General features: G+C 50.4%; 1 protein-coding gene across 3 annotated transcripts in view; it reads left to right on the plus strand.

The window, feature by feature from the left end:
- Positions 1-22,861, plus strand: part of cux1b (cut-like homeobox 1b) — a 91,760-nt gene that overhangs the window by 59,109 nt on the left and 9,790 nt on the right. Inside the window, exons 17-23 of one of the 3 annotated variants that reach the window (XM_035384512.1) lie at positions 389-490; positions 889-1,316; positions 2,557-2,710; positions 4,656-4,916; positions 7,226-7,414; positions 8,896-9,154; positions 9,662-11,845. The exons of 1 other annotated variant lie outside the window; for it this stretch is intronic. In XM_035384512.1, coding sequence (XP_035240403.1) covers positions 389-490; positions 889-1,316; positions 2,557-2,710; positions 4,656-4,916; positions 7,226-7,414; positions 8,896-9,154; positions 9,662-10,121 — 1,853 coding nt within the window. In that variant the 3' untranslated portion in view covers positions 10,122-11,845. Of the gene's footprint in view, positions 1-388; positions 491-888; positions 1,317-2,556; positions 2,711-4,655; positions 4,917-7,225; positions 7,415-8,895; positions 9,155-9,661; positions 11,846-22,861 lie in introns of those variants that run through there. One more of the 3 variants, XM_035384513.1, reaches the window with a different exon arrangement.

Consider the following 22,861-nt stretch of genomic DNA (forward strand, 5'->3'; position numbering starts at 1 on the left):
GCGATTGAACGTCAGGAGCGGTGTCAGATTTCTCCTGCATCTGAAGAGTTAAATATTTCAGATGCGTTCTGGACCCAGGGCTGGTTCTGTCCCAGATTCTCTCTCCTGGAAAGAGGCTTTACAGGCAGGGCGGGGCAGGGTGGAGGTGTTTGGGGCGTGGCTGGACGGGGGTGGGGGGGGGGCCATGATGGTGGGCCCTGTTTGGGCCTGCCGTATTTATGCCCTCAGACTGTGGAGCTCCTCCCACCACAGATCAGAAGGGCTAAATTTTTCAAATTAAAAGCCTTTATTAGAAGCATGCCTGTTTAAGTTTTCTTTGTTTTTAATTAAATGTCCTGTTTGTAAAACTCTGAGTTTATTTGTTATTGTTCTTGCCCCCTTGCTGCAGGTAACATCACCACTAGAATCCGTACGCCTGAGAGCGGCTCGGACGAGGCCATCAAGTCCATCCTGGAGCAGGCCAAGAGGGAGCTGCAGGTGCAGAAAGCAGGTGAGTCCACCTGCCTGCCCCGCCCCAGGCTGTTGAGCACTATAGAGTACAACCACATCTTCTGCTCCTGCGTCCCCTTCCTGCTGAACGGTCTCCCTACATTTATGATAGTACCAAGGTCAAAGTTGTTGGTCTAGGTCAAAGGTTAAAGTACCAAGGTCATCCTGTCCTCAACTGATTTTAGCCCTCAGTCTCTGGTGTAGAATTGGTAAGCACTGATTTACACACCACCACATGCTGAACCGTCAAATTTTGGGACCGTGGGGACTCCGTTGACCTTTGAACTCTATGGCTCCTCCCCCAACTTGTTGAAGAATGTGATGGCTGAGCGTTGTGTGAGTACAGGGTGGGGGCGTGGCCATTTCTAACGCAGTCTCCCCATTGGCTGTCCCCCGCAGCGGAGGCCTCTCAGGCCCCTCCCTCCTCCAGCGGGACGGGTGGGGGCGGAAGTTCGGACGAGGCGATCCGCTCGATCCTGGAGCAGGCGAGGCGGGAGATGGAGGCCCAGCAGGCGGCTCTGGAGCCCGTCCTGAAGGCCTCCTCTCTGCTAAGCCCCGCCCCCTTGGGAGGCTCCGCCTACTCGCCGCTGGCGCTCTCCCTGAGGCGGCCGCCGCCCTCCTCGCCCTCCCGCCTCCTGGACTTCCGCTCCTCCGCCCTGAAGAAGGGGCGCGCGGACTACCCCGCCCTCGACGGGCCCCCCCGGCCGGCGTCCCGGGGGGGCGGGCCCTGGAGGGAGCCGTGGTGGAGCAGCGTGCACGCCGCCGACCGCCGCGGCACCCTCACGCCATTGGCTGACGAGTCCCCCAGCCAGGAGGACACCAAGGAGGTAACCGCCCCTCCCACTCTGCCCCTCCCCTCTTGCCCCGCCCCTCCCACTCTGCCCCTTCCCTCCTGCCCCGCCCCTCCCACTCTGCCCCTTCCCTCCTGCCCCGCCCCTCCCACTCTGCCCCTCCCCTCCTGCCCCGCCCCTCCCACTCTGCCCCTCCCTCCTGCCCCGCCCCTCCCACTCTGCCCCTCCCCTCCTGCCCCGCCCCTCCCACTCTGCCCCTCCCCTCCTGCCCCGCCCCTCCAATCCTCAATCAGATAATCTGAGAGAAATGAAAATTCTTTTCAAGTTTTACCACCATCTAAAGAGTAACCTCAGCACTCAGACACAGTAATTTCACTGCCGTATCTCACCCAGGTCTAAATCCTCTGCAGTACATCAAATCAAATCCTCTTTCCACAGATTTCATAAGTACCCGGGCGTATTTGAAATAAAATATTGAGTCTGAAATGTTCCTGTTTTATGGGGACTTTGACAGCAGGGCTGCTGCGGCAGGGTTGTTATGCCCTCTGGGAGGAAGTGACTCAGTCTCTCTCTCTGTGTGCGAAAGCTTGCTAGGACTTCTGCTAGCGCGTTAGCACAGCTGTGTGTGTGAAAGCTCTGCTAGGACTTCTGCTAGCGCGTTAGCACAGCTGTGTGTGTGAAAGCTCTGCTAGGACTTCTGCTAGCGCGTTAGCACAGCTGTGTGTGTGAAAGCTCTGCTAGGACTTCTGCTAGCGCGTTAGCACAGCTGTGTGTGTGAAAGCTCTGCTAGGTCTTCTGCTAGCGCGTTAGCACAGCTGTGTGTGTGAAAGCTCTGCTAGGTCTTCTGCTAGCGCGTTAGCACGGCTGTGTGTGTGAAAGCTCTGCTAGGACTTCTGCTAGCGCGTTAGCACAGCTGTGTGTGTGAAAGCTCTGCTAGGACTTCTGCTAGCGCGTTAGCACAGCTGTGTGTGTGAAAGCTCTGCTAGGACTTCTGCTAGCGCGTTAGCACAGCTGTGTGTGTGAAAGCTCTGCTAGGACTTCTGCTGGCGCGTTAGCACAGCTGTGTGTGTGTGAAAGGTCTGCTAGGATTTCTGCTAGCGCGTTAGCACAGCTGTGTGTGTGTGAAAGGTCTGCTAGGATTTCTGCTAGCGCGTTAGCACGGTTGTGTGTTAAAGGTCCTGTGTGTTTGTGTATGTATATTGCAGGTGCTCGCTCAGGGCAGTGTGTGTGTGTGTGTGTAACAGTGTGTAATAGTGTGTGTATTTGTGTATTGCAGGTACTGTCTCAGGGCAGTGTGTGTGACGTGCTCTCCAGGCCCAGGCCGTGGGGAAAGCTGTCTCAGAAGGCCAGAGAGCCCTACATCCGCACCCAGCTCTGGCTCAACGGGGACCTGGGTCAGACCGCACAGCCTCTGCAGAGTGCCAACACAGGTAACCGCTCACCTGCCTAACCCTAACCCTAACCCTAACCCTGTTCAACCTGAACACCTGAACACAACCGTGAACATAACCTCAACCTGAACACGACCGTAAGCATAAGCACCCAGCAAGTAACCGCTCACCTGCTCCACCTGAACACCTGAACTCGACCGTAAAGTCCCCTGCAGGTTACCGTGCCAGTTGGGGGCTGAGGGGGGTGGGGGTCTCTCTAGGGCTCTTGGTACTGCTGTAATCGCAGACCTCATCATAACACTCATGTGTGGCATTCAGAGCCCCTCCCCCCAGATAGACCCTGCAATCACGCTCCACTAGCTGATTAATATTCAAATAATCAGCCAATCACGCGCTGAATGACGAGCAGGCCTGGGATGCTGAAGTGTACACATGATGAATGGCTCCCTGCCTGGCCCTCGTTCAGAGTCTCTGCCAGTCGCTGCCTCTCCTCTTACTGCCAGTCAGGCCCAGAACAGTGCAGATTAACACATGAGTTCAGCCATAAAGCAGGCTGTGGAGAGAGGAGAGGAAATGAAGGGCCTTTTAAGTGGGGCCCATGGCTTAGAAATGAAGAATACGTCTCAGTTTGCCTTGCTGGTTTAACTCTGAGCCGGGGAGAGGGGGGGAGAGCTGTGGAGGACGTTATGTTCTGCTGAGGGGTTTTTAGGGGGTCACACAGGACGGGGGAGACCCGGGACGAGGTGGAGCAGGCACTCTGTTTCCAGAAGAAATAATCATGTGCTCTCACCCCCCCCCCGCTAAGACAGGGACTCCCATTCCTGGGGGGTTTGTGTCCATTTATGGATCTTCTGCCCTTAATTATTTAATCAGCTCAGTTACTCCCACTATCTGGCATACCATCTCTTCCCTCTTCTCTCCTTTATTTCCACTGTCTTTATCGCTCTCTTTCTGTCTCTCTCTTTATTTCCTTCTCTCTCCCCTCAGTGCTGTGTCAGTGGGCACCCTGTGCCCCCCCCTTTCACTTTGCTGCCAGTGAAACTGTCAGCATGCGGGGCGCCCCCCCCCCCCCCCCGGTGGGGTGGCAGGAAGTTAACGTGCGCTGACAGCTCCACAGTGCTGCTCACTTACACGCTCTCTGTAGAACGATCCGGAAAAAGCCTGTTAAAAACCAGCAGAGCTGTGGGGAGGAGCCTGATCAGGCCTGCTGTTAATGCTCTGAAGGAGAAACCGTCTCCGAGAGGGCACAGGGAAAGGGTGCATGAGTGTGAGAGGTCTGGAAGCTGATTGGATGAAACCCTGGCCGGACGTGGTTGAAACAGTGGCTGGGGACGTGTGCAGACTGTGAGCTTTTTGGAAGCTGATTGGTTGAAATGCTGCCCGGTCGTGTGCAGAGTGATGGTGAGAGAGCTCAGGAAGGTGGTTGGTGTCCGTCAGAGTTCAGGAAACGGTCATTTATAAGCAACCTTCAGGCGACCTTGGCCCTTAGCTCCGCCCCTCACAGGGGATTGGTCTTGACTGAGCCGAGTGAAATCATGCGCTAAGCTTTATTGATTATTATATTTGGAAAAAGTAGATTGTGAAACCTTCTCATGGTAAACCTGATGCTTTCAGGCCTCTTCTGAGTTTCACTCCATGTAATAACCTGTCAAGAATGATGGAAGCCAGAGTTTAGGGGGTCAATTACATTTCAGCTCGTTCTTCCCGCAGAATTAATTAAAGCGTTACAAATTAATTGGAAAAATCCTTGTACACCATTATGACCGTTTAGAATTAAATTTTGGTTAATTTCCTCAACTGACATAAATTGACATTGACAATACCGTGAAATGGAAATACGGGTAATTCCCGGAAACTGAGTTGACCCCTGACCCTTAGACGGGTGGGTTAGTGTGATGCAGGAGCGGCGTGTGGCTCAGCGCGGTCAGGTGTGTCGGTGTGAGCGCGTGCAGACCGTCTGACGCCCCGTCTCTTCCCTCTGCAGAGGGGACCCCCAAAACCTCGGGCAGCTGCAGCCCCGCCCCGGAGTCCCCCCTGAGCTCGGCCGAGGAGTCCGTGAAGAGCCCGGGGGACCAGACGGCCCCGCCCAGCGACGCCTCCGAATCGCAGCCCCCCACGCCCCTGCCCCCCACCCTCCCGGGCCACCCCGGCCTCAGCGTGCAGGAGATGGTCGCCATGTCGCCCGAGCTCGACACTTACGTCATCACCAAGAAGGTGAAGGAGGTGCTGACCGACAACAACCTGGGTGAGTTACTGCACCGCTGGCCGAATCTACCCCACCACCCCACCTCCCTGCCCCCCCTTCTGTCTCTCTACACCCCCACCCCCACTTCTCTACCCCCCTTCTGTCTCTCTACACCCACATCTCTACCCCCCCCTTCTGTCTCTCTACACCCCCAGCCCCACATCTCTACCCCCCCTTCTGTCTCTCTACACCCCCACCCCCCACATCTCTACCCCCCCTTCTGTCTCTCTACACCCCCACCCCCACATCTCTACCCCCCCTTCTGTCTCTCTACACCCCCACCCCCACATCTCTACCCCCCCTTCTGTCTCTCTGCACCCCCTCCCCCACATCTCAACCCCCCCTTCTGTCTCTCTACACCCACATCTCTACCCCCCCCTTCTGTCTCTCTACACCCCCACCCCCACATCTCTACCCCCCCTTCTGTCTCTCTACACCCCCACCCCCACATCTCTACCCCCCCCTCTGTCTCTCCACACTCCCACCCCCACATCTCTACCCCCCTTCTGCCTCTCTGTCCCCCCCTGCCTCTCTAGGCCCCCCCCCCCCACACACACCTCTACCCCCCTTCTGTCTCTCTGTCCCCCTCTGCCTCTCTACACCCTCCACGGCTGCCTACCCCCCCTCGCAGCTGTGTCCAGTGTGTGGGTGCTTTGCTCTGCCCCCCCCCCCCCCACTCTCGCGGCCCGGTACCTGAGCGCGTGTTTGTGATCTGTCTCTCCCTGCTCTCCCCCCCGCCAGCCTCCCCCCCCCCCCCCCCCCCCCAGCCTGGTACCGCGTGTTTGTGATCTGTCTCTCCCTGCTCTCCCCCCCCCCACCCACCCCCCCCCCCCCCCCCCCAGCCTGGTACCCCGTGTTTGTGATCTGTCTCTCCCTGACCTTTGTGTGATTAATGGCCAGGCCTGTGGCTGAGCGCAGAGGTTGCCAGCTCAGATCCGGCTCACTGCAGGCGCAGCAGCAGCTACAGCAGCACAGTGGGGTGTTCTGTGACTGTTAGACATCGTTCTGCTTCAGCTGCAAGCCTTTCGCTGTTAGTGTGAGCATCGCTTGCCGCTTGTGTGAAAATGCCTAGTTTGCCCCCCCCCGCGCGGGAAAACGTGGTGTGAGCCAGATTCGGCCGCCCCGGTCCTATCCCAGTGCTGTCCTGGTCCAGTTTTGGCTCTGGGCCTTTTACAAACATTTGGTGGCATCTCAGTGGATTTGATACTTATTTACTGTTTTATTATGCATTAAGGAAATATGTAATGATGCTGTGGCTCTGTGGTAGAAGCTTTTGTTCTGTGGTAGAGTCTCTGTGGTAGAAGCTCTTGTTCTATGGTAGAGGCTGTGTGAGCCTGGTAAGTGGGGAGAGGAGAGAACTGCTTCTTTGATTGGCATGTACTCTGATCTGGCTGCTAATCTCAGTCAGCAGCCTAGGCTCATGCTTTCCTTTGTCTTTCATTGGATCGGTTACTGTGTTTCATTTTTACAGTTTAATTTCTCTAGTAAAACGAGCAGAGATTGGTCTTTAAAGACCCTTTCCTTTGTTTTAGAGGGATCCTCAGCGGATGGCATTTTGCCATTGGCACTCTGGTGGAGAAACCTTTAGGAAGCAGTTGCCCTCATGTGCTGTAAACTTTTAATGAGCCTACTAGAAGAGTTGTGTTCACGATAACCAATTTAATGTACATCTGACAGGGATTCTATAAAAACATTACTACCTGCACATTAAAGCTGCTCCCAGATATCACTGAACATTTATGGTGTAGAACAGAGCAGTAATTCACAATAAGTGTGTGTGTGTGCATGTGTGTATGTGCACGCACGTGTGTGTGCGTGTGTGTGTGCGTGTGTGTGTCTGTGTGTGCGCGCATGCGTGTGTGTGTCTGTGTGTGTGCGTGTATGTGTGTGCGTGTGTGCGCGCATGTGTGTGTGTGCATGTGTGTGTCTGTGTCTGTGTGTGTGTGTGTGTGTGTGTGTGTGCCCTCCCCCAGCCCCTTCCCTGCAGTGAGCCTATCAGAGCTAACTTGGCGGTTCTGTGCGCTAATGTGGCGGCTCATTGTGCTTGCGTTCTGCAGGGCAGTGGCTTATTTGGGGAGAGCATCCTGGGCCTGACGCAGGGCTCGGTGTGCTAACGTGCTAACTTTGAGCGCTAACGTGCTGGCTCTTTGTGCTAATGTGCTCATTGTGCTTGCGTTCTGCAGGGCAGCGGCTGTTTGGGGAGAGCATCCTGGGCCTGACGCAGGGCTCCGTGGCTAACGTGCTAACTGTTTGAGCGCTAACGTGCTGGCTCTTTGTGCTAACATGCTCATTGTGCTTGCATTCTGCAGGGCAGCGGCTGTTTGGGGAGAGCATCCTGGGCCTGACGCAGGGCTCGGTGTCGGACCTGCTGGCCCGGCCCAAGCCCTGGCACAAGCTGAGCCTGAAGGGGAGGGAGCCCTTCGTCCGCATGCAGCTCTGGCTCAATGACCCGCGCAACGTGGACAAGCTCATGGACATGAAGCGCATGGAGAAGAAAGGTAACATCTTCCTCCTCCTCATCATCCTCCTCCTCTCCTGCCTGCTCGTCTTCCCGTTTCTCCTGTTCTCTCCTCCTCTTCCTCCTGATAATCGGGTCATACACATCTTTCACACACACACACACACACACACACTCACGCATGCACAGCACACAGTCCACAGTCACACACACATACACACACGCGTTAGGTAATGTGTTTTGGATGCGGTAGGTTCGCTCGTTCATGGTTCTGGACAGCTTTAGCACTCAACAGAGTGGAGTTTTGGTCTAATGCTTCAGCACTGTAGTGTATGGAGGTTCACAGAGGACTATATAAACAAAGCATGTCCCCTACTGCCAGTGCAGTGGTGTTAGGCCGCCCCCTGGTGGAACAGAGAAGATCTGTCCAGAATTTATCCAGAATTCTGTCCTTGCGTGTTATTTTGATTATGAATGGGTCTCTGTCCCTTCTTAGTGAAATCATACTTTTGTATTCCTGAGAGTAACACTTCTGTCAGTTGCTCTAGGTAAGGGTCTGCTCAGTGAGGGCCGTATAATGTAATTTTAAGAGCATTATAGGCAGTGTTTTACACCATCCAGTGAGTCATAGAGATGATGTTGTTTAAAATGCTTCATATGACTGATGTAATGTGTTTAATACACGCATGTGAAAAGACATGCGACCGTGTAAAGTCATGTTAACCTGAACAGGAGCGAGTGGAAACAGCCAGGCGGCCTGCAAGTCTCCTTTTATACCGTTGGTCTCACAGGCATGGCTGCAGAGCCAGAGTGATCAGCCAGTCTAGACCAGTGGATTGCAGATAAACTTTGACTGCCGGTGTTTCAGTGTTTGTGTGCAATGAGAATATGGGTATTGTGCTGGGACAGTATTAGTTTCATAGCATATGTGACTTTTTTAAAAAGGTCAATACCTTAACAGCAGATATATTATTATAGTTCTCTCTCTCATTGAATTTATAATGGATTTCTGCTGTGCCCTGTACTCATTGGGTGATACTCTGAAATCCGTTAGCTCTTTCCCAACATTAGCCTCCTCTCACTGGCTCTGTGTCACAGCCTGAGGGCAGTGCTGCAGCATTTAGCAGACTGACCGTCATTTAACCAGTCTCATTATGGCACAAATCTGAGTAAATTAACAGAGAGAGAGAGACTAGGAGAGCAATTTTTTTCACCTGAGGAACTGGTCTGTGTGTCCTAACGGACATGTCCGTGTGTGCTGATGTGTGTGTCCGTGTGTCCCGACCTGTGTGTCCTGACGTGTGTGTCTGTGTGTCCTGCTGGGCGTGTCTGTGTGTCCTGCTCTGTGTGTCCGTGTGTCCTGATGGGCGTGTCCGTGAGTCCTGATCTGTGTGTCCGTGTGTCCTGATGGGCGTGTCCGTGAGTCCTGATCTGTGTGTCCGTGTGTCCTGATGGGCGTGTCCGTGTGTCCTGATGGGCGTGTCCGTGAGTCCTGACGTGCGTGTCCGTCTGTCTCCACAGCGTATATGAAGCGTCGGCACAGCTCGGTGAGCGAGAGCCAGCCGGCGGACGGCGGTGTGGGGGGGGCGGAGCCCGGCCTGACGGGCAGCCCCCAGCAGCATCTGAAGAAGGCGCGCGTGGTCCTGGCCCCGGAGGAGAAGGAGGCCCTCAAACGCGCCTACCTGCAGAAGCCCTACCCCTCCCCCAAAACCATCGAGGAGCTGGCCAGCCAGCTCCACCTCAAAACCAGCACCGTCATCAACTGGTTCCACAACTACAGGTCAGGCCCACTGCCTGAGTACCAGCTCTCTTAGTACCCGCTACCTTAGTACCTGTTCCCTTAGTACCAGCTCTCTTAGTACCTGCTCCCTTAGTACCTGCTCCCTTAGTACCTGTTCCCTTAGTACCTGCTCCCTTAGTACCTGCTCCCTTAGTACCTGCTCCCTTAGTACCTGTTCCCTTAGTACCTGTTCCCTTAGTACCAGCTCCCTTAGTACCTGTTCCCTTAGTACCTGCTCCCTTAGTACCTGTTCCCTTATACCTGTTCCCATAGTACCTGCTATCTTAGTACCTGCTTAGTACTCACTACCTTAGTACCTGCTACCTTAGTACCTGCTTAGTACCCGCTACCTTAGTACCTGCTTAGTACTCACTACCTTGGTACCTGCTTAGTACTCACTACCTTAATGCCTGCTCCCTCATGTTCGTGGCTGAAATGGTTTTAGTGTAATTTAGTTGTGATTTGATCTTAGATTGAACGGCTCGTGTGATTCTGCTGCCCCTGCAGGTCCCGGATCCGGCGGGAGCTGTTCATAGAGGAGATCCAGGCCGGGATGGGCGGGGCTGCAGGAGAGGGCGCCTCCCCCTCCGCTCGCCTCAGCCGCGTTGCCGACGGCGACAGCTGCGACGGCACCGAATCGGACAGCACGGTGGAGGGGCGGGGCAGCAGGGGGGTGGTGCCCGAGGAGTACGGGGGCGGAGCCTCGGAGGGCGAGGGTGGGGACCAGAGGGAGGCGAAGGAGGAAGGGGGCGCGGGGACGCAGGACGCGGCTACCTCAGCTCCCAGCATGCCGTGCGCGGGCAGCAGCCACGCCGGTCCCGCGGGGGGGAGCTTGTTCAGCTTCCCCGAGGCTCGCACCCCCCGGGACAGCAGCCTGCGCAAGAAGAAAGCCGCCAACCTCAACAACATCATCCACCGCCTGGAGAAGGCCGCCAGCCGCGACGAGCCCTCCGAGTGGGAGTTCTGACAGCGCCCCCTGGGGGCCGGGAGGACCCCGAGTCTCAGCCCTGACTGCTAACGCTGGGAGCTCACGCCTTGACTTTACCTGAGAGAGAGAGGGGGAGAGAGAGAGATCAGGTGGATGGGGGGAGGCCTGGGAGAAGAGGAAAAGACATTTAAAGGCGCACTTGAGTCTGTTTTTACTGAGAAAAGCACTTAAAGGCCCTGCTGGCCACAGGGTTTCATGCAGCACCTGCCAGGGGTGGCGAGACGATGCCTGAGATTAATCCGCACACGGTGATCGTCTCTTCCGCCTGGGGGAAAACCGTCTCAAACAGAAGCAATTATTTTATCACACTTTTTATTCCTCGTTTTGGTCTGTCCTTCGTCACCTCAAAACTTTTTCTAAAGCATCGTCTCAGCGAAGTTTTTCACACTGTTGAGCTGTTTCAGCCATTTTCTTTTTATCGTGTTTTGTTCTGTGTCCATGCACGTTTTTCCCTGCTGAATTACTGTCTGAAGTCCTGGGTGTTTCTCCAGGACGCGGGGTGAACAGAGGAGGTCATAAACCGCGTACCTGAGCGCGTGCAGAAGGAGTTAGCTGGGCGTGCAGGAGCACCCTGGCCCTGTCCCTGTTCGCATACTGCCATCTAATGGTGGACAAGCGCCACTACACCCTGAACAACTTTGCGGGGAAATCAGTTTTTTTCTTAATTCCAAGGAAGAAAAAAAAAATGCATTTTTATAGCAATTTGGTTGCCAATAAGAGATTGCACAGTCTACTGACTCTAAACGCTTCTCAAGTTTGGATTCCTAGACCCGTACGGAGGGAAATTTACAAAAAAGTTATAAATTATGAAACAAACAGTTACTGTTTTAAAAAGAAACGATCACTTCAGTGCACAATTTTTAATTTTATTTTAAGAAAAGGTCATGTCAGGAAATGAGGAGTTTGTGGTGGGTGATTTAGTGTTGACTCGTTAGAGCTCTAGGTGTCTTTGTACCGCTCGTTTATATCACAGCTTTAGCGGATTTGGGCAGATGTTCAGACCTCAGATCGTTCTGTTTAACACCATGTGTAGGCCTCAGAGCATCATATCTAAAAGGCTTCCTTTTCTGGCCAAAAATTGGGAGGAGGAAGGAGGAGAAAGTAACAGATAGAAATCTGTGTGGATATTTTTATGTAAAAAGAGAAGCCTGCTTTTTAATAACCTTTTATCTACACAAAAAACACAATGTTGTGAGAGACCTCAAACGGGCAGGCAGTGTGGCACGCGCTCTGCGTGACGCTCAGCGACACCGTGCTCAGAAATGCATTTGAATTTAAATTTGCATCTGTGGAAGGCAGGAGCTGCACATCTCACTGTAGGCCCTGAACTCCCCCAGTGAAGCTTGGGAACACACATCTGGAGCATGATAGCCATTGATGCTCAATTTGTGTACAAGTGTGTGTATGTGCATATATACACACGTGCACACACACACTCACTCACTTACACACACACACTCACACACACACACACACACACTCACTCACACACACACACACATACACAGCCAGATAAAGTATGGTATATGTGCTCACTGATACATTTCTACGTGTATGTTATTAGCCTTCGGGCTGTGCACGTCACACATGCAGGTAACATCCTGCTCTGTTACCTTGCGTCACCTCATCCTCAAAGTTTACATGAGATATGTCCACGGAGCGGGAGATGTGTGTGTGTGCGTGTGTACGGAGGGGGAGATGTGTGTGTGTGTGCCAGCGTGTGTACGGAGGGGGAGATGTGTGTGTGTGCGTGTGTACGGAGGGGGAGATGTGTGTGTGTGTGTGCGTGTGTACGGAGGGGGAGATGTGTGTGTGTGTGCCAGCGTGTGTACGGAGGGGGAGATGTGTGTGTGTGTGTGCGTGTGTACGGAGGGGGAGATGTGTGTGTGTGTGTGCGTGTGTACGGAGGGGGAGATGTGTGTGTGTGCGTGTGTACGGAGGGGGAGATGTGTGTGTGTGTGCGTGTGTACGGAGGGGGAGATGTGTGTGTGTGCGTGTGTACGGAGGGGGAGATGTGTGTGTGTGCGTGTGTACGGAGGGGGAGATGTGTGTGTGTGCGTGTGTACGGAGGGGGAGATGTGTGTGTGTGCGTGTGTACGGAGGGGGAGATGTGTGTGTGCGGAGGGGGAGATGTGTGTGTGCCAGCGTGTGTGTGAGGTAGTGCGTGTGTACGTGTGTGAACACTGCGAGCCGTGTGCGGTAAACACGCGTGAATCCCAGCGTGTGAGAAACTGTGATGCCAAAGTACCACACCAGCAGTGTGGAGTCCACAATACCTCAGGCCTGTCGAAATTCTGCACCTGCAGTCCCAATTCTGCACCTTCAGGTTTCACACCTGATTTTTTAATCAAATAACGGCTCCCTTTCATGAATAGATTCATAAATCTCTAAAAACTGTTCTGCCCAAAATGGGCCAGAATTAACGGGTAAAAATGACTTTTTTAAAAAACAGTCATAACCTGACACTCCTGAGCTCCAGAGCTTCTCCACAGATGCAGTGTATATGCATTATAAAGCACCACCCCCCCCCTTTTCAGTCACACTGCACCCCAAAATGAGCTCTCAGTGCCAGCCTGCCCACTGCCTGCCTCTTGTGTGTGTGTGTATGTGTGAGTGTGTGAGCGAGCTTGCATGCATCCATGTGTGTGTGTGCGAGGTAGTGCGTGTGTTTTTATACAGTGTGTGTGGGGTCATTTGTACATTACTAAATGCACAGAGTGCACGACTGCCACCCTTTCTGTCCTCTTAAGCTGTTTTATCAAACTTGATATTTACCTTTTATGGCTATATCCTGAAAGACATATATAGAGATTTGTTTTGTTGTTTCTGCTTATTTATAGGTGATGTATTTTTAATTTGTCTTATTTGATTGGATTTCTTTTTGTTTATTTTATTAGTTTTTCCATTCTTAGTATGGAAGTGATTATAATTTGGGCATGTTACTTTTTTATTTTGACTGATAGACTGCTGGCAGTATTGGATCAGGTTTTAGTGGTCATATGTGTATATTGACGCATTCTGAAGACTATTTTGGCCGTGCGGTGTGTGTTGTGAACTGCGTGAGGAAGCGATGGGTCCTGCAGTCCGCACACTTCACGGTTAGGTTACTGACAGGTTAGCATCGCTACTCTTTGTGCTTGTGTTGAGCGAGGAGCTGTTTCAGGAGGACAAGCCTACGATCACCTCAGCGTGCGACAGGCACGCGATTCAGAATCCATCCCATATGCTGATCTCCTCATTTCTCCTTTTACACCGTAATCCGTGTTCCGTACTTTCCCCTTCCTTCACAGAGTTATGCGTGTGCTGATTGGCTCGTCCCTGAGAAGGGCTGTATCTGTGTGCTGATCGGTTCTTTTCTGAGAGGGGACTGCATTTGCGTGCTCATTGGTCCATCCCTGACCGGGGCTGTATCTGTGTGCTGATTGGCTCTTCCCTGTGTGAGGTGGTGTGTCTGCATGTGGACTGACTCTCATTCTGGTCTGTAGACTCACAGAAGCTCTTAGTAACTGAGTTGTTCTGCCACTTCCAGCAATGCAGAATTAGACTGGCAGGAGAAGGTTTTGGATTTCACACTAAGATCCTTTTCACTCTTCTACTTTCTGGTCTCTCTTCCGAGTGTTACTGGCTTTTTAGAGAGTTGATTTCACTGATCTGATAGGTCCTTCTGATTACCTCAATAAGGAACACAGACGGACGAAAGTATGGGTTGCATTAATCAAAATTCATCTTGTGAATGAAAAAAAAGCCCATCATGTTTTATGAGGATTTCCCCCCAATGAATCAATGGAATCTCCGTTCCTGTCGTGATTGGACTGAACTGAAACGGACTTGACCCCCCAGTGTGACCCCCGGTGTGTGACCCCCAGGGGCGTAGAGTGGCAGACACACTGTGAGGGGTGTGTGGTAGAACACATGAGCTGTAAAATGGCTTCCAGAAGCTCAGTTCCAGCAGATACTGCAGAGATGGCGAACAGCGAAGGAAACTGAGATTGTCAGCTTGCTTCAGGGCTCCGATTCTGTAAAAGTCACAAAACATTTATTCCGCTTTTTCATCTTGTTATTATTGTGTCAAATAATTCAAAAAAAAAAACTGCAAGCCTTTTTTTTAGTCCTTACTGAAAAAACCAAATTTAAGTAATTCCCACTGAGCTATAAAAGGATGGATTAATACCTCACAAACCTTATTGGACTGTTACTGATGGTTCCATATAACCAGGCACTTTAATGCACTTACTCCAGTTCGGCACACGCTCAAAGATGCGTTAGCCACCATTGCTTCCTTCCCATGACTCTGCAAGAGGGGAGTGCCGCATGGCACTCTGGGAAATGTAGTCCTCGACACATGGTTGCAAACCAAGCACAGCTTCCGCCCAGCCCTGTAGTCCAGCACAGAGCACAGCTTCCGGCCTTTACCCGCTTGGGTATCTGGCGCCCCCTGCTGACCCTTGCGCCTCTCCTGCGGCCAAGCAGGAGTGATGTAATTACTCTAGAGGGTGACAGGACTGTGGAACGGTTCCAAACCAAAACATAAATTAATAAATAACTAGGGGTGTCTCAGTTTACGGGTTTTGTGCCCGAGGTCGACTTATAAGCCAAACTTTCTGCTCACTGTTCAGTGTTCTCCTACACTGCAGTGTCCTATTAGTTGCCTAACTGTCACCTAATGGTGACTCTAATCCCCCCCCCCACACACACACTCACTTTCACACACGCACACGCACACACTCACTTTCACACACACACTCACACTCACTTTCACACACACGCACACACACGCACACACACGCACACACACACACACACTCACTTTCACACACGCGCACACACACTCACTTTCACACACGCACACACACACTCACGTTCTGGTGGTATTTGAGTGGAAGTCCACGCTGTGTTTTGTGGCGGTATTTGGAAGGGAAGGAGCTGCACTGAAGTACTTAACCAGCCTGAGTCGCTCTCGGGCCTGGTCAGTAGTCCAGGCTGACCGCGGTGTTGCCGTTGGTAACCGGCGGCTCTGCGACTCGCGTAGTGCGGGAAGCTGGGCCCGTTGGCCCTCAGTCACCCGGGAGACCGGGAGCCGTCCTGCCCGTTTCCGTTCCGGTTTTTGCTGTTTTATTTTTTTGCTGTTTTTCACGCCGAGCCCTGTGCAGTTGCCCCATGAGAACGGAAGGCAGTCATTTTGTTGTGTTCGGAGAGAAAAATGTTTTTAAATCATTAATTCGGTTGGCATGAGTGTGCCATGCGGGTTGGTTTCCAGTCCTTGACTCGATCCCTGTGGGGTCCATCGTCCTTCAGGCCCAGTGCACATAACTAATGCGGCTTCAGTGATTCATCAGGTTTATTTGATCGTTAGAATACAGCAGAATCACACACATCACTGAGGACATGGTGGAATGATCACTGTTAAAAAAGTTTTTTTATTCCTACCCAGAGTGCACTGTAGTCATCGCTGAAGCTGCCATGCTGTCTCCGGCCTGACTTTATCCACGAGGGGCTAAAAGACTACACTTCCCTTGGACCTGAGGTGCTGTGTGGATACAGGGCTTGGAAGAGGCTGGTGGAGGTTTTGCAGCTTCTTCAGACAGGGCTTGTTTTTAATGACACTGCCATGAAACCGTTTCATCTAATCAGAAAACCTCCATCCTTCAGAGCTGTCATCTCCTGCTTCTCTCATTAGTAATGTGCGTCTCGCTGATCAGCTGCATTAAAGTCTAATGACTCCAGTCCTGAGTGTTGGTTACAGTGGTTTGCTCTGCTGTAGGTCCTGTCTGCTGTAATACAGTGATTTGTCCTCCTGATTGACTCAGTGGGCATTTCGCATTTTCATTACGCTGTTAATCTGCAGTCTGCCACGTGCAGTTTATCCTCTGATTGGCCGTGTGATTTTAGTGCTCGTGTGCAGAGAAACAAACGGAACTCGTGTAATGAAAACCAAATAGCAATGACACAGGTTTTTAACGGCTCAGAGAGAGCTGGGGTCTGGATCCGGTCGGTACGGGGGGGGGGTTAATTAAGGGCAGGGCCCCTGGCTCTCTCTGCCAGTCCAGGGGCCCTTTCACTGGAGAAATAAGCAGCAGAACCTTCTGGAAACCTGTAGATTGAACAGTCTTTACCTCTGATAAGCCCTGTGGAAGGGTGTCCTGCATTAGCGTTGTTTGGTCTGTCAGGCGCGTGGAGCTCAGGTGTCCTCAGTAGGAGGGAAGCACCTTGTGGGGTTTTATCTGATCAAACCTTGAGTGCGTATAATCTTAGTCTTTCCCAGCTTTAACATTCTAGGTCCCTGCATAGCGGGGGACGCAACCAACATCCTGATCGCACAACTTTCAGTCTTTACAGTGAGCGAGGACCAAGTCGTCTGTGAGACCAGCCACAGAATGCCTTGGCAGTGCATTCGGGAATGATGGTTCGGCCGGAGAATCGAGCGCCAGAACCCCGAGTCTTTCCTCTTCCGTCTCCGAGTAACACAAACCTCCGGACTCTGCTTTGTGTTGTTGTGCGTGTTTGTGTGTTTCTTCACTGTGTGGATCCCTTAGGGTCGATGTGCACTCATCCATAGTTGTGTAGAACGGGTAAGTTTTCTAACCACCGTTATGAAGAAATAAGGGGCTGTAGTTAGTACTCCAGGATCAAGCACCCAAAAAAAGACTGGTTAATGCAAAAGGCATTTTTACACTCACAATTGTGTAGCATATGTGTTTGCTGTGACATATTGTTTTTGATTTCATTTTATTTTTTAATCTTTTAATACCTTGAAAACATACAAGGCTGCAGTTACCAAATGTTGTCACTCCAGAGTCGTTATGATTGACTCGTTCTCATAATTGTAAACGAAAGAAATGAAAAAAAATTTGGAGCTTGCTCTAAGCAAATATTTTTCTACAGAACTAAATCAGATTGCTATAGATGTTCTTCTATACACTGTCATGTAAAGTTGTACAGATGGAAATGTATATCCTCATAGTGTCTCCTCCAGCTGTTGGGTTCTTAAGAAGCTCCTGGCTTCATATCTCCACATCGTGATTAAAAACCTCAGAATTTTATTATTATTTTTTTCTGTGAGATGAAGGGATGTCTTGCAGAGCTTTGAGAATCCCAGTTGCACACTCACAGTGGGAGGGTCCACTGACTCAACAGGAGCTTTTGTTTGTCTCCTACTTTTTCCCAGTTCCTTTTGAAATAAAAAATCCTTCACCTTCTCTCTTAATGACCAGCGTGCGATGCGAGCCTGTATGAACATTACCAGGCGCTACCTGGCATTCACTGCCATAAATCACTGGGGTTGGACTGGCTATCGTAGTTGAGCTGTTGCAGTACAGTACTTCCTGTCTGACTGTCCAGAGGAAGGCTTCATGAGCAGGAAGAGCTTCTGTTGCGCTTATATTATCCGATTCTCCATACATACCCAAAGGCTTTGCAGTAGGTTTGTTTTAACACTTCTGATCTTGTGTTTTAAATTAACTTTTTTGATCCCTGATCAGGTTCATCATGGCAGTTAATGGTGGCGTGACGTTCAAGGCAATAAATAAACTCGGGTGGATGGTAGAGGGTTAGCTGTGACGCTAGCAGGCGATCAGGATCTCGTCACTAACTCCAGGCTGTAAGTGCACTGCATCACTGTGTGGGGAAAATGGAGTCACTCTCCCAGCATCATGACTCTGAGGAGAAGCAGAAGATTGCCGGTAATCGCACAGTGATTATCGGGAATGGGAAAATTAGGGGTGATCACCCAGATTTCCCCACATTTAGCCATCTGGAAGCTGTTTGTGTTTTTTTTTTTTCTTGTTTTTTGTTTGGCTAAGCCCCTGACTGCTGTCCCCTTGGATCTTGGCTGAATGGGGGATTGAGTTGGCCAGTGTAGTCAAGCTGTGGGAAGTGTATTAAGCATTATTAAAGGCTATTAAGGGTTATTAAGCTTTTCTATGTGGATTTATGCTGGGAAGCTTTAAAGACAAGGTGAAGTATCTCTCATTGCAGTCCTGTTACAAAGTGATCCTTACCAACACTGTTGGTGTTTCTAAGTCGTGTTATTGGAGGGGAAACCCCAGAAAATAAGAGCGTGAAAGTCAGTTATATCAGACCTTTGGCACTGTCCGCAACCCTGGGAAACTTTTTGTTTGTCCCTCAGTTATCTATGTGAAGTGTTGCTGCAAAGCAACTGCATCAGCCTGCTGGTGGACTGCAGTAATGCTTAATAAAACTGCATCTCCCACAGTGCCTTGCTGCTAATTAGATGCTGTGTTTTCTGAGATGTTATTTAGTCCACTGGGAATCCTTGTATGTGCGAGGTGTGTTTTTGTTTTGCCATATGCAGTGTAGCCCCCTCCACACACACACACACACACACACACCTGTTTGCCCAGGTATGCAGTGGCCCTGGTGATGGTTCTCGTATAGACTCGTAGGTGCACTACTCGAACCTGTGCCATTTCTCACCAGTGAATTGAGGAGGCCTGTCTACTCTGGTCTGTATCAGTATTTGGGAGCGTTCATCTTCCTCCCCAGAAATCATCCATTGCAGCAAATCAGTACTTTGATTTCGTTTGTTAATTAGCGTTTTTTTTTCTCCTCAGTTTGACTTTGTTTTTCCCATGTCTTACTGCAGAAGTCTTAGACCTTTTTAAGAGTCAGTTGTACACAAATTAGCATTGATGATTTATAAAGATAATGAGTAAATAGTTTAGTTTTTTTAATATGTGGGAAGAGCTGATGGTAGCTACTGCCAGGATTTGGCTTGTCTGGGTCCCTCGTTACTACTAAACCAGATTTATAAGCAGCTTTTTCTACAGGAATATTTTTCAGCTGTTACCATGGAAATGGGGACACTACTTTTGTCATTGGGGAGTGGGGGGGGGGGGGGTCATCTGGGGGTAAAAGGGGGAGGGACCCGCATAGTGCCACGCCCACACACAGCCTGCAAGTGCCAGAGGACTCGAACCCTCCTGTGTTACCATAGGCAGCATTTGTAGTAAATACTCTTTATAACTACGATTAAGTGAAAATTAACTTTCAAAACTGATACAGGCATGGAATCCAAAATCATTAAGTTGTCTCTTTTTGAGTGTGTGTGTGTGTGTGTGTGTGTGTGTGAAATCTGCAATACTGGCTTCGTAGTGGATTAGGGGCTGGGAGGCCCAGTTGTTTCCTACGATAAAGCGGAATCTCCAAAAACATGATACTAAGGTTACCTCCATTTTTTTTAATCAAGCTTTTTGATGGGTTGTGATGAAACGCAATCGTATACCAAATAACAAGTACGTGATTTGGGGGGGGGGGGGGGGGGGGGGTTCCTGATACTGAAGAGCTCTTATCTGTCTGAGAGGGTTCAGGTTTGTAGGCTGCAGAAGCAGACCTGCAGGTGTGGCCCCCACTGGGTTTGTTAGTGCATTTCATTTCTTTCTTTTTTTGGGGGGGGGGGGGGGGGCATTTTGTTGTTTTTGTGATTTCTTTTTAACCAAACTTCACATTGAAGTTTTTTTTTTTTTGTTGTTGTTTTTTTAACCCTGATGCTGATGTTGGAGAGGCTGGGCGCTCCTGAAAGAGTGTCAGTATGAGGACCAGCCGTGTTTGAGCTGATCAGGAGCTTCAGGGCAGTTCTCCTCTCCTCTTTCACACTCGTCCCTGACTGACCCCCCTTCCTTCCCTCCATTTCATTCTGCCCATGGGGGGGCATCGGGGGAGGGGGGGGGGGCATCGGGGGAGGGGGGGGGGGCATCGGGGGAGGGGGGGGGCATCGGGGGAGGGGGGGGCATCGGGCAGCTCCAGTCAGAGAAGGAGTTTTGGCATCTTTCTTCTTTTGTTTCACCTTTAAGGGGAGAAATCCTGCTTTAAAATGTAGTACAGGAGGACTCCTGTGCCAGGTAAGAGAGCAGGGTTCAGGGGCTGGCTGGACAGACTCCTCGAGCAGCTCTGTTCCTCTGACAGCAGAAAGAGAGGGAGCCGTCTGTCTGTCTGATTGTCCGTCCGTCCGGCAGACAGCCATCCAGGTCTGGTCTTAATCCGCCACTTCGTTTGTGTGTGGCGTTGGGAAGAGGCTGCCATCCTTTAGTAGTGGAAGCCTGCTGTGTTTTCCTCCATCAACAAAGATGTTGGGGAGGGGAAAAAAATCTTTCTTTTAATCCTCTGGTATTTTTTTTTTCCTCTGATAATTTTATTTATTTAGTATTATTTTTCTTTTTTGAATTGTGGTTTTGATTCGTGTATTTTTAATAATTTTTATTTTATTTTCCTTAACACGTAAAGTCACAGACTGTTCTCAGCACTGTAAAACAGTCCCTATACATTATTGAGAAGCAATATCACTGTATGAAACTCACACAATGTATTATTATTATTATTATTATTATTATTGATATTATTCACTAGCACCCTAGGTGTGATAATTGAAGTAAATATCTTTTATACAAACACAAAATGTGGTGTGTGATGTGTTCCTTCTGCTCCCTGTGCTGTGTTTTTGGAGGCATTCCGCAGGCAAACACAGTGTTAAAATGTGAATTTAATGCTAACGGGTGGACACTTAGCTTGTTAGCTTGGGCTAGCCCCTGGTAGGTACCACACAGCTCCTTTGGAGCAATAACGGTTCTTTGCATCGCCGCAAGTTCACAGCGCTGCTCCCCAGCTGAAGGTACAGCAGGGCTAGTCGGTCCCTGGGTCAGGCTATAGACCCGTGTGTTCCGAACAGCGCTCATGTGTACTGAATGGGCTTGTATCAGAGCTCCGGTGCTACAGCCTGCCTGTTTCTGCGTGCACGGCGGCTATCTCTGTGCTTTTAGCCTGGCCTTCAGTGCCCGGGCAGACCACCGCAGTGACCCTGCGCTAGCTCGGGCTCCCTGCTGCTCTGCTCATCGGAGCGTAGCTTTGGCAGCGCTATCGTGCTACGCTATCGTGCTAACGGGTGGCGCTGTGCTGCGGTTTCAGTGACTTCCACTGACAGTTTGGAAGGTTGTGCTGTGTGGAGAGTTGTCTTGATTGTGGTGGAGAGGTTGTGGCTCCTACTTAAAATTGGAATTCAGACATTTTTTAAATAGGCTGCCCTTTGTCCTTATTGTTGTACAAATGCCGTGGTGTGTGCTTTTAAAAAAAAAATGTATTTATTTTTTGCAGATTGATGAAAATACATCTCCCTGTTAAGGACTATTTAGGTCATTTAGGATTTTCAGCAGAAATCCAAAAACCCTGCATTTCCTCAATTATTTCCGTTTCAGGAATATATCATTATCAGAACGAGGTATAGAGAGATATGGTTGTTGATGGTAATTTTGTTTTCAAGGTTGTGAAAATGGTGGATGAAGCAGGAATCGTTCATTTTCGGGTGAAGTTGGCCCTTATGTGTTGCCCTTGTTCAATCTGTGACCCATCATCACTGCTTCTCGTGGGAGAGAGAGTAATGTGTGTGATGCAATCGGATAAAAGCAGCGCTGGACAAACTGCTTATCTGGTGTAATACTGTAATACGATCAGCCTGATGTTCTGCAGAGTCTCCCCACCACTGCCTGATCCTTCCTCAGAGAGCGATAGACCTTTAAAGAGATACTGCAGCCACGTCTGCCCGAACACTGATGGGAAACAAGTGTGTTTTATCTGATGAGGTGGACTGGTTGGGTTCAGTAAATATACTGGTCTGATTTCATTTTTTAAAATCCTGAGTATTTGCGTGTTTGTGAGATTCCAGGCTCACTCACCCATTGCAAAACAATACAGTGTTTTTAATTAAGAACTATCATGCTCTCTCTTTCAAGGGACGCTTTAAAAAAATACACACTGAGACACACTCACTGTTCCATCCTTTTGTGCCTTGCTGGGGATCAGTTTCCGCATGTTTGAGTGAATGATTTGTGCATCATGAGAACAGGAAATGGAGAAGACCGTCGCTTAATGGTGAGTACTACCATCTTCTGTCTGAATCCAGAAAGACCAGCATTGCAGTGAAAAAGGCTCAGGTCTGAGAGAAACCACCTTTCAGATGAGACTCAAACCTGTCATCAGTATGGATTGCTTAATTCTGAGATGGATACCTCAGACTGTAAAAGACTGAAATAATTCACTGAATGTAAGGAAAGACAGCAGTGCTGTACTGTAATATCCAGTGTACTGAGTCACTGCAGTGCTGTACTGTAATATCCAGTGTGCTGAGGGTCACTGCAGTGCTGTACTGTAATATCCAGTGTACTGAGTCACTGCAGTGCTGTACTGTAATATCCAGTGTGCTGGGTCACTGCAGTGCTGTACTGTAATATCCAGTGTACTGAGTCACTGCAGTGCTGTACTGTAATATCCAGTGTGCTGAGAGTCACTGCAGTGCTGTACTGTAATATCCAGTGTACTGAGTCACTGCAGTGCTGTACTGTAATATCCAGTGTGCTGGGTCACTGCAGTGCTGTACTGTAATATCCAGTGTACTGAGTCACTGCAGTGCTGTACTGTAATGTCCAGTGTGCTGAGGGTCACTGCAGTGCTGTACTGTAATATCCAGTGTACTGAGTCACTGCAGTGCTGTACTGTAATATCCAGTGTGCTGAGTCACTGCAGTGCTGTACTGTAATATCCAGTGTGCTGAGAGTCACTGCAGTGCCTTACTGTAATATCCAGTGTGCTGGGTCACTGCAGTGCTGTACTGTAATATCCAGTGTACTGAGTCACTGCAGTGCTGTACTGTAATATCCAGTGTGCTGAGAGTCACTGCAGTGCCTTACTGTAATATCCAGTGTGCTGAGAGTCAC

Source organism: Anguilla anguilla, chromosome 12, assembly GCF_013347855.1.
Source record: "Anguilla anguilla isolate fAngAng1 chromosome 12, fAngAng1.pri, whole genome shotgun sequence".
Lineage (NCBI taxonomy): Eukaryota > Metazoa > Chordata > Actinopteri > Anguilliformes > Anguillidae > Anguilla > Anguilla anguilla.